We start from the raw sequence: 18,100 nt of genomic DNA on the forward strand, positions 1-18,100 counted from the left end.
TGGCGGCGCCCACAGCCGAGGCTTCAGGGACGCGGCGGGGATGGGTCTGGAATGAGGCCGAGGACGGCAAGTGGACACAGCAGGCGGGGGGAGCTGCGGGGAAGAAAGACGCTCCCGGAGGAAGGACTGGTCAGCGGCGACGACAAACTAGGCAAGGCGCCAAAGCGCACCGGGCGCGGCCGGAGGAACCACTCGGTGTCCGCCCGCCGCGCGTGGCGTTGGGAGCTGTAGTCCTGCCGTCTCCTCCTGGACCCGACCGGACTCGGACAGCGCCCATCCCTCCAGTTAAGAATCGCGCACTGGCCCGTCCGGGTGCGGGGTCCTTCAGGACCATGAGGCGCCTGGAGTGACGTCATGCTCAGGTCACCTCCCCCTCGTTGAAGGTTTTAGGTGTCTATGTGAAGTGTGCCACACAGCAAGCCGGCAATGAATGAGTAAACCCTACACCGTGGAAGAAGTGCCCCTCGATGTCTCTTCTCTCCTCGACGTTTCCTTCGCGCCTGTCTTCCCCACGGTATCGGCGCGGCTCCGCTCCCTATTTTGCTCAGGCAGCGCTTCAGGCAGCCCCGCGCCGCGGCGAGGGGAGGAGCGAGCCAGGGCGGGGCGGGGTCCTGGCCCGACTGCGTCGCGCTCGGGGGCCGCGCCGGGTAGCGTTTCTTTCTAGTGCCCGAGGCAGCTCTGGCTGGGAGAGTGGTTCGTCAGCTCCACGGGGACCTCTGTGCACGGATGGACCCGCCCGGACCCGGCGGGAAGCGGCCTGGCAGGCGGCGGCCCCGGCGGTGTCAGCAGAGGCAGGACAGGGCCGAGGTCGCGGGTCCCTGAGGCGCGCGGGCTCACCGGGCCCGGCGGCGGCACCATGATGCCGGGCGAGACCCACTCGGCGGCGCCCGGGACGGCGGCGGACCTCTCGCGCTGTCAGGGCTGCGCTTCCCTGCAGCAGGTACGGCGTCTCCCCCGGGCCGAGGGTGCGGAGGGGCTGGGCCGGCCGTCCAGGGCTCCGGCTGGGGGTCGGGCCGCGCGCGTGAAGCCTCCGCGCGCTGCTCCCACTCCCGGGCGGAAGCCCCCCTGCCCCCCTGCCCTTCTCCTGCAGTTGTTTTGGGAACGGCTTCCTTTGCGTTATTTAGGTTTAGGATCCACGATTCAGTTACTGGGATGCAGTGGGTGGGGAGCGAGTTCTGGAGGGCCCCCTGCTGCCATTATGCAGTCACAGGGTTCCCCAGGGCTGACTTGTGGGTAGATGAGGGTTGGTCAAAATGACAAGGGAAGCCACCTTTCCCAGGATAAGGTTTTTTTTATTGTGTTGGTCCGTCCTCAAAATATTTCTTGCCTGGGGGCAGGTTCTTATGCGGCCTGCGGATTGGCCGAGAGGGTCGTTCATCGATTAAAGGCACGCAGATCCTGGAGGTTCCTAACTGTAGCGCGGTCTGTGCGCTACCGTGACAGAAGAGATGCTAGTGTCTGGCCCCAGGTCTCACGGAGTCGTGGAAATAGTCCCAAGTAGTCGTTTCCAGTAGACTCTCCTAGCTATCTGATATCAGGAGCCTCTCTTCTGGCTATCAGTGTCTTCAATGGTAGAGCGGAACTGTCTACCACGGTATTGACATGTAACTAAATTATCACCTATTTTACTTAGTGTTTTAGGCACCACGGACATAGTGGTGAACAAAGTAGGTGAGATCTGCCGTCATAAATAAGATACATGTATGCAAGTAAGACTTCAGAAGGTTTTAAGTGTTAGGAAAATAAAGGAGGAGTTGGAGTGGAGGTTTGGCCTCTTGGCTGGGGTGGCAGCAGGCAGGGTGTTTTTGAGGTGGTGGCGTTCGGACATCTGAATGATGAGAAGACGCAGACTGGCAGAGGTGTGAGAGGAGCTTTCTAGGTAGAGGGCTTAACGGGCGAGCGGTGATGGACGTGAAAAGGACCAAGGTGTCTTTGAGGAGCAGAACGAAGTCTGGGTGGTGTGAGTGTAGCGCAGAACGGAGAGCACTGATGAAACCAGAAAGGAATGTAGGCTAGATAAGCTTAGGGCTTTGTTTTGTTTTTATTTTAAACTGCATCATCTATGAACTGATCCCAAACATTTAAGGGCTGAGAGTAGGGGAGGGAGAAAAGAAAGTCATGTGCTGGCACTCTGAAATAGAGGGAGAGCTACTAGTAAAATCATTGCCTGAGCTGAGCTGCCTCACGTAGGCATTTAGAACGTGCTTTTGTTTTTTTCCCTCAAAACCCAGGAATGTGAGTGAAGTTCTCTTGACTCTTTCACGAGTTATATTTATTCTTTGGGCCGGTTTATTTACTCAACAAATATTTATTGATCACCTGTTGTGTTTTAGGCAGTGCAGTTACACAGTGGGGGGAAAAAGCAAATATTCTCCATCTCTTGGAGCTTCCATTCTAGGAGGTGGGGGGAGGAGATAGATTAAACAAGTTATGTGAGAAGGTAATAAATGTGCTGGAGATAAAGTGAGCAGAGAAGGGAGGGGAACAAAAGGGTGAGGAAGGGGCCAGGGGCTAGTGGAATTTAAATAGGGCGTCCTCACAGAGGTTGTATTTGAGCAGAGGTGGTGAGAATAAACTCTGTTGATGTCTTTGAAGAAAAGCATCCCAGACAATAGAAACGCCAGGTGTGGGGGCCTGACGCAGGAGCTTGACTGGTGTGCTCAGGGAGAGCAGGGAGGTGCTGTGGGCAGGGTGGAGTGCACGTTGGTGTCTTCGTCTGCTTGGGGCTGCTCTAATGAAGTCCCATAACGTGCGTGGCTCGTCAGCGACAGGAATTTATTTCTCATAGTTATGGTGGCTGGGAAGTCCAAGATCAAGGGACTGGCAGATTTGGTATCTGGTGAGAGCACGATGCCTGCTTCATGCGTTCTTGCTGTGTCCTCACATGGCAGAAGCGGGGAGAGAGCTCAGAGCTCTCTGGGGTCTCGTTTATAAGTACACTAATTCCGTCCATGGAGGCTCTGCCCTTACGACCTATTCACCTAGCAAAGGACCAGTCTCCAAATGGCTGTCATATTGGGGATTATATTTCAACATATGAATTTTGTGGGGGACACAAACAGCCTGTAGCAATCAGGGAGTTTGATGAAGTCAGAGAGAAGAGAGCCTGACTGTGGGAGCCCTTAGAGACCATTGTAAGGATTTGGGCTCTTACTCTGAAAGGGTAGTGAGTCCTGGGAGGCTTTTGTGCAGGAGAACGACTGGTGTAAATTATGTCGTCCAGTTGTGGATCTGATTTTCCTTCAAAAACCTGGTCTACCCGTAGTAGTACCCATCTTGGTCCAAGTAGCAGCTGTATCCTTCTGGTAGCGTAGGCCAGAAACTAGATGTCATCCGTGGTTCCTCACTTTTCCCTAACAGCCTGCACCCAGTCCATCGACTGATTCTGTTGGCTGCTTTGTTAGCCACCCATTTCTCACCATCCCCACTGCTTCCGCCCTTGTGTGAACTGCTGTAATCTCTGGCCCTGGGGGTTTTTGCAGTAGCCTCCTGGCGCCGCCTTCCTTCCTCCTGTGCCACATTCCTGCTACTGGCTCTCAAAACAGCAGTAGGAGTTGTCCTGTGAAGTCCCTAAGTCCCGGGGTCTGCAGGCCTTTTCCGTAAGGGGCAGCATCGTAAATATTGAGGTGTTGTGGTCTCGGTCACAGATACTCGGCTCTGCCTGCCTAGTGTAAAGGTGGCCACAGATAACACTGCGGGAGTGGGTGTGGTTATGGCCCATGGAACCCTGATTTGCAAGAACAGGCCAAGGGCCTTAGTTTGCAGACCTCTCTCCTAGATTGCAGTACTCCATTGCATTGGGGTTTTCTGTTGCCTGGAATGCTTTTTTAGGGGAAGAGAATGGTTAGTTGTGAGTGGAGTCCGTGGAACAAGTCTTTAATATTGCAAAGTAAGGCTGGAAAAATAGGTTCCTGGCAGATTATGGAGGACTACCTGAATGGTAACCACCTTAAAGTTTTGTGCTTAATTCCGTTCGCATCATGAACAGTGAAGGGTTTTGCATGGTTACTGCACAAGAGCAGTGTTTGTAGTAAAAATAACCAGTGGTGGTGTGCATGCTGGATTGAGGAGGTAAATGATTTCACTGATGCATGCTAGTGGTAATAAAAGGGTGGCTTAATTTAAGGGTCTTGGGACTGGAAATAGAGAAGAAAAAGGTTCTGAGTATGAGAAACTGCAAAGAGTGGACAGATCTCAAGTCAGGAAAGTAGAAGGTCCAGAGATTTAAATCCTGAGTGACTCTGAGAACTATGGTAGAGGTAGGACAAAGCAGACACCAAGATGGGAGAGATGTTGGAAATGTAGGAGCGAAGCTTTGGAATGACGTCAGCATAGGGGATTTTCAGCTGTTTTCACATTTGTTTGTAGTGCGAGGTGCCTCCAAGGTACTGTGATATACTTCCAGGGAAATAGTGAGGCAGCTGGGTCAGATGGGCACTGAGTTCACTGTAAGAATTTTATTTGGAGAGGGGTGGGGATAGGAGAATGGAGAAGTGTGTTTGTTCTGTCTCTTAACAGAAACCCAGCGGGCTCATGACTAAGGTGCGCATGGAGTGGTGAAGCAAGGAGAAACAGAGCTACACAGGAAGCATACAGGAAATCAGGATGAGAAAGATGGAGGGCAGAGAACAGGCGATGGCATTTGCCAGGTAGTAGGTCCATGATCGGTCACCGGTAGAAAAGAAGTTTCTGCAGGGTTACATAGTGTCACAGCAAGTTCTGTATTTCAACTAAAATTGTACCAGGGAGAAACGAAAGAGGTTCTGTACGTAGAGAAGGCATCCTGCTGTATAGCTTTAACACACTGAGACTTCTGGATGTTGCAGAACATATACGAGCACATTACAAGCGTGTTGCCTGCAGGAGCCCTGGCGTCAGTGCTGTGGCTTCATTCTGAACCTCCGTGGGAGGCTGGCTGGCTGTGTCCCCAGTGGAACAGTGCTTGGGTGCGCTGCAAGTCTTCCTTCCTGTCTCACTCCTCCCTGCCCTCTTTCTCTTTTTTTTTCGGCTGTGCCCACAGCTTGCGGGATCTTAGTTCCCTGACCAGGGATTGAACCCGAGCCCTCAGCAGTGACAGTGCAGAGTCTTAACCACCGGACGGCCAGGGAGTTCCCTGCCCTCTTTTTCTTTAGTGGGTGCGGAGATACCCACTAGTCTCTCTTTTTCTAGTCTCTCACATCAGCTTATCTGTTTGCTCATCCTTATTGGTTATAATGGTTTATCACTGATCTGTAGCCCAGCGTGAATATGGGTTGCCGAGCTTTGGGAATCCTAAGCCAAGGTGGATCCTTACTCTGGTGATATTGTGTACAATTAAACAAGTCTTGAGTGGTTTTAAGTCAAGCTGGCATAAGTCCCTTTAATTCTGGTGAAGGAGAGGCCCTTTTATTTTACTAGTTTCAGTCATTGCCGAGTGAAACAGTTTAACTCTCTTGGGAATCCAGATGGGAGTTTGAAGCACATAGTTATACTGTTTAGCTCATGTAACTAGGATAGAGTCAGAATAAATGGTGTCTGGTTGTCCTTGGAGCAGGTTTGAGCGAATTATTTATATAAACTTTTGTTGGACTCCCACTGATAATCGCCAGTGGTTGGAACTTCATCGTTTGGAACTTGAAACCTACTTGTCCCTAGACATGCTGATTTGTAAGTGGTTATAAAGAGTGCTCACAAAATTGTAATTCATTCATTCAGTGAACACTTTTCGAGCGTCACCGCGTCTGTGATGCCGTGGCACGTGTTGGAATACAACCATGAACAGAAGAGGCATGGAGCTTGTGTTGTGGTTAAGGTTACGGATGAGTGAAAAAGCAACCACCGTTTAACTGTAGTGTAATAAGTACACGTACTTATTGAAAAATATTTGAGGAAAAGTGGGCCTGCACAGGTCAGCTACATGTTGGTCAGGGGTCACCTGTACTATTTGGGGGGACGTTCAGGGTAGGCGCCCTGGGAGCGTCCAGGAGGGACAGCTGAAGGCTGTGTAGCGGAAGTGAGTCTAGGTCTGAAGGATGATTCCTGACTAAACAAGAGGGAAGAGATGGAGGGAGAGTGTGGACAGAGGGCGCATCACACGCAATGACTGGGAGGGGAGAATGGAGTTTGTGGTAGAGTAAGCACAAGGCAGAAGGTGAGGAGAGGAAAGCGAGACCAGCGAGGCCGGGGCCTGCCTTCCCGGGCGCCGGAGCCTCTCAGCTCGTCCTGGTGGGTGCGTGCAGGTGGAGGGGGTGGGGGGTGGGCTCTTACCACTGTGCCGGAGGGCATCACCCAGGGTCCTGTCTCACCGTTCAGAGGCACACTCAGCTCTGACACAGCTCGACCTAGACTCTCAGTTTTAAGTAAGAGCAGTTAATAAAAAGTTAGCAAACAGGAGGAGGAAATCTGGCTTATCAGAGAGGATTCAGGCTGACCAGTTAGCAGATCACCCACAGCAGAGTAATCAAGGAGATTAGTGTGGTTTTAAAAAGAATTTGTTTTGCAATAATTGAGGACTCATAGGAAAGTTACCAGAATAGTGCAAAGAGCTCTGGTATTCTCTTCACCCCGTTCGCAGGTTGTCAGGATGGTTGCATTCACTCCGTCACGGGTGTGCACACACGTACACTTTCCCTCCCCTGCGCTCTCCACGGAGTGTTTCCTCGAGACCTGAGCACTTGTCAGCGGAATGAGCCACAGCTCTCCAGTCAGGGTGTGAGCCTCGGTGCAGGGTGCAGCACTTCTCTCCAGCCCATAGACCCATCTGATTGTGCTTAGGTTAGGCCCAGGTGTAGCTTTTCCCTTTCTGGTTCAAGGTCGTATAAGGAAGATGTGTTGTATGTCATTGTCACGTCTCTTCAGCCTTTTTCCTGTAGTCTTTCTCTGTCTTTCACGTTCAGGGAAGTTTGAGTACAGCCTTGTATTCTCTGCGGAACATTTGGCCAGGTCTGGAGACATTTTTGGTGGTTACACTGTATTAGTGATCTCAAGACCACACCAGGTTCAGTGATTCCCTAGAGGGACTGCTCCAGGGCGTGGAGTGAAAGGATTGTAGTGAAAGGATACAAAGGAAAGGCGAGTGGGGTGACGTGCAGAGGAAACCAGGTGAGTGACTTGACTCATGAATTCCTCTAGCGGTGTGTTGTGACACGTGTGACGTATCGTCTACCAGGGACTCTCATTAGAGACGCAGAGCCCAAAGACTGCTAGGGGCTGGTCGTGTGGGCACCCCCTGTCTAGCACGTACCAAAACTCCAGACTCCCAGAAGGAAAGCAGGTTTCAGCATCGGCCACATTGCACAGTTGAGGTACAGGGCGCCTCTCTTGTCAGTTTGGAGAATGGTGGGAACCCTCCAGAAATCCAAGTTCCCAGACGCCAGTGAAGGGCCCACGTCTCGAGCAGGCCTTTCTAAGGACAGCAGTCTCAGGCCTGCCCTGTGAACTCTTGTCTGCACCACCCCTTGGGGATGAGGCAGTGCTCTGGCCACATCGTGAGTAGAAGCTAGGGAAGCTGGCAGGCCTGTCCGTGCAAAGGGCAGCCCCACAGCTAAGAATCTCCCATCTTCAAATGTTAGTATAATTTGAGGTCGACTCAGGCAATTTAGTTATTCCATTATCATCTGTATATTTCCTTGTTCGCTTTGTGTCTATGTATTGTACTTAGTGGTTCAGTAAAACCGCTTTCCTAACTATACTGCCGTCTCCTCTGTCCACTTCTCAGCCCCCGGGCCCACTGCGTGCTCCCTGCCAAGGCCCCCTCTCCTCACCCTGTGTGCTTAGCCACCACGTTGATCCCGCTTCCCTGAGAAGGGGGGGGAGATGGGAGCACAGAGTGCACTGCCTCTCTTTTCTTTTCCTCGGTGCTCTACGCTCACGGTGGCATTCAGGAGGCTGTTGTATGGCTGAAATGAACAGTGTGCTACGGGGGGGGGGGTATGGGGAGCGCATCTGAGTGGCATGGGGGGCGGGGGCGAGGGCTGCTCTGGGGGCTGTGCTAGTGAACACGTGAGTGGGTGAGCGTGATAGAGCTTGAGGAGCTGGGCCCGAAGGCAGAGAAAAACAGAAGGTGGGAGTTATGAGAGCAGAGAGGAGAGAACTGGGGATAAATCTGAGCTTTCCAGTAGATGTTATAATAGAAGTTCCAGAAGGAGAGGACAAGACTGCGGGGAGAGAAGCCGTAATCAGAGACGCCAGGCCACCTTCCCCTTGCCTGGAGAGGAAGAACAACACCCTGGACCCTGCGTCCTTCCCTAGAGGCTGGACAACAGTAGCGAGGGCACACGGTGTGTATACCCGTTCAGTGAACGTGAGTCGGAAGGGCCATACTGCCTTCCACCTAGACACAGCCCACTCAGCATTCACAGTTCTGAGATCCATTAGTTAGAGACCTTGATTGCAACCAACCTAAGTGACCTTTGAATCAGATTGGAGAAAAACCAAAGAATGTTTTATTAGGGCACTGCAGTAACAGACCAGATTCAAGCTGCCACTCAGCCAGGCCATAGGAAAAAAGTTAGGGACTGGAGTGCAGTAGGAAACTAAGAAGTGGTCCTCTCTCAGTTTGTGTTTTATTTTCCTGTGTAATGCTGTGTTTTGTGATTTTAAGTCTTTAAAATCAGAGTTATACATGAGCATAGTTTAGAGAGACAGCTAGATGAACAGAATTTGTTAGCCCCCAGCCAGCCTGCCCCCGTTCTCGAGAGACACCACTTTTGTTTGCACTCCGTGTGTTTCCTCTGGTTAGATAATAGATGTATATTGCTGCTTCTTGTTTTTCAGTTTTAGGCGTATTGTTTGATTTCTGACTTCGGAAGGTGAAGATTGAGCTGTCTTTCTGCCCTGTACCCCAGCAACCCTGAGCATTCCCTCCTGCCCCCCTGCCCCCCAAAAAAAGTCCTCTCAGTGCAGCTGTGATTTCCCTTAGGTCACTATTCGGAGTTGACATCATTATGACTATTTGTTATTCAGAGCCAAACTATGGAGTAACTTACGATGATTTTTCCTTACCTGTGTGTTTTCTTGTTTCCCCGATGAATGACTATTTCCTTAATTCAGTGTTTTCATCTTGAAAATGTTCATGAGTGTTCACTACGTGTCAGAGACCAAGTTAAACGCTTTATATGGCTCATTCTGTTTAACCCTGATAGCGAGCCAGTTAGGTAACCCCCCGCCCCCCAAACACACACGCAAACCAGTGTTTCAGTCTCCTTATCTATAACATTGGAAATAGTACTGAGGCAGGGATAAGTTAAGTCAGTTTGCCCAAGGCACCCTTCCAGGAAGTGGTGGAACAGGAATTTGAATCCAGCTGTGTCTAACTGTAGAGCCTGAGGTTTCTGGAACGTCTCTGGCACAGTTCTTGACATTACAGAATGGCATCTGGAAGCAAGGCTGGGAAGATGAGATTGGCTAGCAAAGAACTCGAAAGAGAATGGGAAAAGAAGGAGGTTATTTAAAAAAGAATCCATTTAAATGCGTGATGACGCTACATGGCGCTTGCAGTTCTCTGCCAGTTAGGTAGAAATATCATCTTGATGCCTTCATGCCACCAGATAATTCTGTCGTTTTGTTCTTAAGGGAAAAAAATCCCCTTCTGGGCCTTTAGAGCTGCTCCAGTCTGGTGTGCAGCTGCCTTCCTGGATTCTCTTTACCTCTGTCCTGCGCCCACCTCGTCCTCTCTCAGTTTACTCCAGGATTTGGGTGGAGCGTTTACACATCCTTCGGCACCTCCCTGAGCAAGGATGTCTGGGAAGTGAGTTTGTGGAGACTCCAGGTTTGAGAATGTCTGTTTTGCCATCATGACTGGCTGATAGCTTCTGCAGAATTTTACCTTGGAATTCATTTTCCCTCAAAATTTTGAAGACTTGCTTTCTAGGTCTCTAGAGGATTGTTGAAGTCTAAAGCCATTCTGATTCCAGGTTCTTTGTACATGACTTGTTTCATTTTGATTTTTTTCTGTCATGATTCTCATAGGATCTTTGTTTTGTCTCTGATGCTCTGAAATTTTGTGCTTACGTTTCATGGTTTGGATCCAATTTGTACCCATGTGCTGGGCCCTTTCAATTTAGAAACTTCTGGCTTCAGTTCTTGGTTCTTTCTTCTTGAATATCAGTATTTCTTTAATGATCTCTCCATCTTTTCCGTTCTTCTCTCACTGGAACTCTTGTTGGGCATGTGATACTTCTTGCACTGACACTCTGATTTTTATTTTTTCTTTATTCTTTCCTACGTCTGTGTTTTGTTTGTTTGTGTTTAAATTTTGGAGGACATTTTTTCAGCTTTATCATCAAATCTTCTGAGTCTTTTATTTTGCTTCCTGGTTTTTAATTTAGTTATAACAGTTTTATTGAAGTATAATTCACATACCATAAAGTTCATCCTTTTAATATGTACAGTTAGGTGGTTTTTAGCCTATTCACAGTTAACACAACCTGGTCGCCACTTGTAAAACATGTTTACCCTGACCTGTGCCCCCGCCAAGAAACCACTTAAGCATCAGCAGTCATCCCCCTTCCCCAGCCCGCAAGTCCCTGGCTATCACTAGGCTACTTTCTGTCTCTCTGGATTTGCTTATTATGGACAAGTCATATGAATGGAATCATACGGTGTGTAGCTTTTTGCGACTAGCTTCTTTCACTGAGCAGGTTTTCAAGGTTCATTCACATTGTAGCATGTGCCATTCATTCCTGTTCATTGTCAAATATTCACATTGCATGGCTGTACCACATTTTACTTATTCATTCATCAGGTGATGATGGTTCATCCATATATCAGTTGCCATTTAGTTTATTTCCACTTTTTGGCTAGTGTGAATAAATGCTCCTTTAAATAAGAGTGTACAAATGTGGCATGGGCATGTTTTCAGTTCTCCTGGGCATATACTTAGGAATGGAATTGCTAAATCATCGAATTAACTGTTTAGCATTTTGAGGAGTGTCAAATTATTTCCACAGCAGCTGCACATTTCCTGTTCCACCAGCAATGCTGTGAGGGCTCCAGTTGCTCTACATCCTCACCAGCACTTGTTATTGTCTGTCATTTTGATTTCAGCCATCCTCGTGGGTGTTTTTAATTTTTAAAAACTTTTTGAAAAACTTCCAAGAACTCTGAGTATTCCTTTTAAAAATAGCTGCTTGTTCTTGTTTTATGAATATAACATCATTTATCTCAGGTCATGTTAATTAGTACCTTTAAAGGTTTCTCAGTTTTTGTCTACTCCAAGTTGCTTTGGTTCGTTTTGTTTTGGTCTCTCTTTCATGTTACAGGTTTCTGTCTGATGTTTGGAAATCTTCGATTGTTTGTTCATATTAAGAGCGGTAGCTAATACAGTGGTGGCTGCAGAATGCTGAGTGTTGTGGGCTTTTGGACCCTGAGCTTCATTGCAATAGGTCTGGGTGGGCCACTTATTGATTGAAGAATATCTCATGTCGCTACTTTAGATCTTGTCTCCAGGCTGGTTAGATTTCCTCAGAGAAACTGCTTCTAGTCTCCTGCCTGGAGGGCAAAAGGATTGGCTGCCACTGTCTGGGAGCTTAATGGAAGAAGCAGGCGGTCAGTATCAGCGCAGTGTGCTTAGATGTACCTGGTCCCTCTGTGTTTGGTGCATTCCACCTGCCCCAAGTGTTCATTCACAGTGTTCCGGGCAGAGGCTTCTTCAGAAAGCAGACCTCCTCCCGCTGGATGGGGGAGGGGCAGTTTCCTGGTAGCAGAGCGGAGTGGGGATTTGAGGGTTCATGCTTACCAGGAAGCTTGCAACTAGTTCTCGTCTTAGTGACCCCCGCCCAGCCTTCCTGAGGACCCTGGCCCCTCCGTGCTTGTTGAAGTTTTGCAGTGTAAACTGAGAATTGAGTGGTTTGCCCCCCTTGCCCCGCCACCTGCCTCTCCTGGGTCTGCTAAATCAGTATTCTCAAGTCTGCTTTCCTGTGTTCATTTGTCTTTTACCGGCTTCTCATCCTTGTGGGTTTGGCCTTTGGGGAAAAGAAATCCCTTGACTTTAGTTTTAGCTGGTTTTAGGGAGGGAGTAAAAGCAGATGCATTATTTACCCTCTCTGCCTAGAAATCTGCCGTGTAGAATTTATTTTTTACATAATGAAAGATTTTTTTTAAATGTGGAAAGCCAAATACACTAAAGTTATTGAATAGTCCATTCATTGCCCTTTGATTTATAATGTTCAGAGTCTCTACTGTACACAAGAATCAATTCTAGAATAAAGATAGAAATACGAAAAAAGGGCATAAAAGTACTAGAATAACATATGAAAGACTCCTTATGATTTAGCATCTTAGGTGGGGTAGAGCCTTCTAAATATATTAGGAAACCAAAATTTAAGAAAAATGACAGATCCAACTATGTGAATATTTAAAACTACTGTATTCATATGTAGTTGTATGTTAATGATCAACTGAGAAACATACACAAGTATATATTTGTAACTTTTGGACCAGATGTTACTGTTCCTCATATATTGCAGCTCATAAGACAAGTGCAACCACACCAATGAGCAAATGATATAAGGGGCCGTTTTTCTTACTAAAAGAAAAATGATGAATGGCCAGAGGAGATAAGGAAGATTTCTCAGTATCACGCATAAAGAAATATAAATGAAAAATATGTCTCTGAGATTACCAAAGCTCCCAGCTATCAGTAATGCAGGGAGCCTATTTGGACTTTATCCTAGGGGAAACTGGAAGTGTCTCCCAGAGAACTGGGCAAGGAAATACATTGCCTGTTGTTAGTAAAGACTGAAAAGGACCTAACTGGCCTTCAGTGGAGAATTGGTGAATTGAGTACATCCAAACGTATTTTAAATATATAGTGACACTTCTGAAAGGATATATACAAAAAGTAACAGTGATTTTTGACACGTGTTATGATGAGGTAACATATACTTTTTACTTTATATATTTTAATGTATAGATTTTTTATTTTAGTAAATATGTTACATGTATGACTGCAAAGAAAATGCACATATTAGCATGAAGGGAAATAGTTCTGTAATTCTCAAAATTAGTTAGATTACCTATATAGAAAAAGATGTTTTGGGGATAATTAATGAAAAATAAATTCTTATTTCTGAAGTGTTTATCAGTGAAAAAAAGACATTAAAGGAAAAAGTCACTTAAAGAAAAGAAAATCTGTTCAGTTTTAAATCTTAGGAACATTTTGAACAGTGTAACTAATGTTTTTTTCTGTCAAGTTGAGAGCAGTAATTTAGAGCCACATTTGTAGTTTGTCCTAAAGTGTAACATAGATCCTTATAAAAAGAAGTTTCACTGAATCTTGGCCCCATTTTAATATTCCTATTTGCTTTTCCCATGTTATTTTTATTTTTTTGCTGTTTTTAATAATTTACATGTATTTTTGGATTAAGTCCTTTCAGAAATAATGTGGAGTGAAGTGTAGACTGATGGTTAGTAGTAATCAGTGAACTAAAGTAATGAATATTTATTGAGCTCTCGCAGTGAAAAAGCACGCGCAGTCAGAGCATCAGTACAACTGCCTTGCTGTTAGAGTGACATCATTCAGGTAAAGAAAGAGATTCAGAGAAATGCAGCATGGGCTCAAGGTCACACAATACCTCTGTGGGTTTATACTCAACATAAATAATAGATTTACGTATTTCTGTTTATATAATATAGTGAACAGTATGTTTATATTTTATAATAAATGTTACAGAAAAAATAATAAAATAACTTATATTATAAAAGCAAATAGCTAACTGTAGCTTTTTTTTCTTTCAGAATTTAAATGAATATGTTGAAGCATTAATCACCCTGAAGCAAAAAATTATTAATACAGAGTGAGTATGTTTTCCTCTGTTTGGCCGAACTTCGTGAACCTGACATACAGGCTGGAGCAGATGGTGGTGGTGTTAGACCCCCTCGGGCTGAGAGTGGAACTGGGGTTGCTCACCTGGTGCCTGTGTGGTGTGGGTTATAATGGAACTCCTCAGGGCCTGACGCAGGCCCTCGGCAGCGAGAGCGCAGAGTCCTAACCGCTGGACCGCTGGGGAATTACCAGTGCTCAGACCTTTACAACGAGGCTCAGGCGTTAGACCATGATTTTTGCTAAACTGGAAATTTTTTTTAAAGCTGTTTTCTGTCTTTAAAGCCTTCTTAGCTTTAGGACTGGACATCAGATTTCTTTGTAGTAAATTTCCTGGTGTGAGATTGTTTTTTTAATCCTGTGAAAGTCACAAGAATTTATAGGCAAAGATATTACTTAGATCATAGGAATTTTAACTTAAAAACTCATATATCACTGCAGTGCTTTTAAGGAATTTAAGGTGATATGTGTATGTGTGTGCATATGTTTAATTAATTAAACATAAATTTGTTACAGGAAACCTAGGAAGAAAGGTGCCTTATACATTTGGAAACATGATTTTAACATAGTGTGATTTCTAGATTGAAAAAGTAACATAACTCTTTTCTTTGTTACAGTAATTTGTTGACAGAATATCAGAAGAAATGTGATGATATCCTTTTACTGGCTTTTTCCTTGGAATTTTTAAGAATGTAAAGAAATGTGAGAATTTTCATAGTTACTCTTTGGAAAGCGGTGCTTACAGGCTCCAAGTAGGAAGTGCCCCTGACAAGCGCAGTGAGCAGCTGTCTTCTACTCGTAACACACGTTTAATGGTCAAGGCTGCTGGCCTCCTTGTTATAGAATGTGTTTTGTTTTTGTCATTGATTTTGATTTTCTTAAGGTTTCGTAAGCTTTTTAAAGAGTAGGTCTTTTTCATTTGTACTGAGGACATGACCAGTGCTCCTTAGGTTTAGGAATAATGTGAAGCTGAACATGATGCTGTGAGAATATTTTTGGATTTCTATAAGGAGTGCGCTGTAGGAGTATTCAGAATGTTGGAAAATTAACTTTTGTTAATTAGTTCTGTGACTTGTAGAGAATTAATGAATATATCCCAAATCATAGTGTAAGCTTGTATCCCCAGGACAGTCCTTGGTCTCTGCGTCACCATTTTGTCCAGTAGCCGTTTAGAGCACCTGCAGGCCTCTGTATTTTCTTGGCAGGGCGGAAGTAGTGTGCACAATCATTCCTCCCACATCTTGTGGTGATACTTACCTGAATTAAGTGTCTCCTGTGACAGTAAACACGCATACGTGTGACCCGCAGCCTTAGCTTCAGTATTGGAGCAAATACTGCTGTTCAACTCTGGCAGTAACCTGAGGCCTGTTTCAGTATTATTTCTGGCATTCCTAAACTTCTATGCAATCACCAGTTGTTTGTTTGTGTTGGTACCATTGTATCTAATTTGTGTGATTAGAGTAATAAAATCAAGGCATAGCATTTCGATTTATTTTTAGTATCTCAAGTTTTACATTCAAAAAAATAGGTCTTTGAAAATTTCCTCGTGTGCTTTATTGAAACTATCAGTTTAACTATAAATGTATGTTATTGCAAGAGTAATATCTTTGATTTTGAAAGCTGTACAGAAACAGTTATTATAAACACTTCTAATTAGCTAAATAGGGAAATAGTTAATTCCAGTATTAGGAAAATATGTGTTCATTGTATCCTTTTTGGAGGAAATGGTATGAACTTTTGAGGGGTAATTACAAATGTAATCTAGCAGGGAAATATTGATTTACTTTTCTAAAATTTATAAAATTTAAAATCAAAATTATTAGAGTAATTTATTAAAAATGATAAAACTTTTTGATTATTCTTGAATTTCCCTTCTGCAGTGGTGCTATCTGCTTCAGCCTCAACTATAGGTAAATATAGATTTTTTTTAAACACATCTGACATTTGCTCACAATATGTATTCATTGTACCTCAAGTATGCAGTTGTTTGCTCTACAACCTGAGGTGCCAGTGTTTGCAGGTTTAATATGGCTTCTTGTGTGACTCGATTCTTTACTTTTTTGTGTCATTCTGACTGTTTTGTTGTTTATTAGTTCCTCTTTGTACAGGGCAGAGAGTATATTTTATTTCATCAGATATTTTTTGAATTTTTCTTTCTTGCAAAGACTGCAGTAATTTAGGATGAAACTCCTTAATCCTCAGAAGTTTACATTCTAATAGAGGAGGGTACAGATGTGTTGTGACCAACAGACATTTCTATATTGTGATATGAGAGTAGGATTTGACAGGCGGTGAAACTTAAAGGAATGACTTTTTGCTGTCTTAGAACATTTTACTGGCAGCATGATGGGAAATGAAGTTACCAAATTGTGCAGACTGTAAAAGTGAAAGGTTTTCTAGATTTTATGTTCTCCCTGTATTTCTTTTCTCATTGCTCGTTAAATACATATATATATATTTAATTCATTCAATATTTATATTCATTAAATATATATATACACACATATATATGTGGTTTTAGTGAGTACGTAACTCTTGTTTGCTGGAGTTGTGCTCCGGACTCTGAGAAAAGAAGGACAGGATGTTTGGGTATTCTGATATATACAGGATTCAAGGTAGTTTTCATTAGTTGCTTATTGTTTTGTCTTTATTCTTGGAATTTAATATTAATCGTATAGTTAATCAGGAATCTTTTTTAATTTAGAGAAGTACATATTTTGACTTACGGCACATGTTATAATTAATAGGAGTAACTCAGTAAAAAGCTTTATCATATGTTATAGATGGAACTTTGAATGTTGTTTTCTAAGAATTATGATCTTGCCTGTATGTATACTGAACACAGATTATTGAAGTTTTAAGGTGGGTTTTATCTTCAGACAAGATGAAATTGTTTTATCGTCAGTAGATAAAATTGTCACAGTTTTCTTTAACAAGTTTTACAGCTGCAGTTTGCAAGAAGGTAAGCTAGCTACCTGTTTTCTTCATGTATTTGGGGTAGACACTTATCGGACTAGATTTTTACACAGATTCAACAAAGTGCCACATAGAATTGACCCATTATGTAGACTGGTTCTTTGATGCTCATAATAAAAGAAGATTCACATTTTCCTTACTGTTAAATTGTCCAAATGAATTTCTTACCGAGGTCTTAAATTACAGCCTAGTGTCTGATTTTTCAGTAAATTTTACTGATCTTGTGGCCACTGAGATGAAGTTTACTGCTATCAGTTATTGTTGTCTCTGTGAATTGGACAGTTTAATGTGGTTGTTTATCATGTATATTTTAATCAATTTAAAGTAGTCTTACTTAGAATTTAGTAATGTTTTATACTCTGATTACATTTATCAATTAGAAGAAGGCAAAGTATGGTTATAAAATGACTCACACAGTTTGCCTATCATTGAACTGAAGTCAGTGGTGATGAACTCAGGATTGAAGAGCCAGATCACCTGGCAGATCATCCAAGCGTTCTTGTATTCTCCAGCAGATTGAGAGCCTATTGCGCTTGCTTCTCATATGGTTTCGGATGTACTTTTATTAGAAATAGACTCATGTCAGAAATAAAAAGTGATACATAAATCATTTTGGTGCAAATACAGAGAATGCATTTAAAAAGAGAGATTCTTTGTTTTTAGTTAGAAATAAAATTGAAACCAGTAGATATATTTAATAATTCACTGTAGATACTTTTGCATAATAACGTTAGTGTGTTGTCCATTTTTAGAGAGAATATTACTCTGCATCACCAAGTGGAACAGATGCTTCAAAAAATTTCTCCTCTGCAGAAGTGTCAGGAAGAACTGGGATCTTTAAAAGCAGAGTTAGAAGAGAAAAAGGTACCTAAAGTAATTTTCCTACAAAAGGCTGTCGTCAGTAAATTAAGATCTACTTATTTACTATAATTGGGATAAGGGGACATTTTATGTCTTAACAAAGGAAATAAATGATAGTCAAGACTCGAAGTGTATTGCTATACTTAGAGAACATTGAACTAGTTGATTGATGACTTGGTCCTTACAGTAATTATTAGTAATTAATGTAATGCTGTATTAGTTGCTTATGCTTTTTGAGAGGTTCAGTAGAGGAACCATTTTAGCTATGAATTTTTATGACTTTATGTGCCCTGCATTGCTTGCCTTTTCCATTTTTCTTGCTGTAAGTGTAAAGTAACATGCAAAAGTTCAAACTTAAATTACAGAAATTATGTTTTCCATTTCAAAACCCAGTCGCACTAAGTAAAACTATTTTAAATGCTATAAACTTATTTTTTAATATAAATTTTGTTTTACTGGAGC

At 43.9% G+C, this 18,100-nt stretch overlaps 1 protein-coding gene across 1 annotated transcript in view; it reads left to right on the forward strand.

The window, feature by feature from the left end:
- The first annotated feature begins 642 nt into the window (after window positions 1-642).
- Window positions 643-18,100, forward strand: part of ICE1 (interactor of little elongation complex ELL subunit 1) — a 57,925-nt gene continuing 40,467 nt past the window's right edge. The window contains 5 exon segments of the mRNA XM_036847116.1: window positions 643-940; window positions 13,717-13,775; window positions 14,419-14,453; window positions 16,745-16,763; window positions 17,530-17,641. Of these exon segments, the coding sequence (XP_036703011.1) occupies window positions 857-940; window positions 13,717-13,775; window positions 14,419-14,453; window positions 16,745-16,763; window positions 17,530-17,641 (309 nt within the window). The 5' untranslated portion in view covers window positions 643-856.

The sequence above is a fragment of the Balaenoptera musculus genome, chromosome 3 (assembly GCF_009873245.2).
Source record: "Balaenoptera musculus isolate JJ_BM4_2016_0621 chromosome 3, mBalMus1.pri.v3, whole genome shotgun sequence".
NCBI lineage: Eukaryota > Metazoa > Chordata > Mammalia > Artiodactyla > Balaenopteridae > Balaenoptera > Balaenoptera musculus.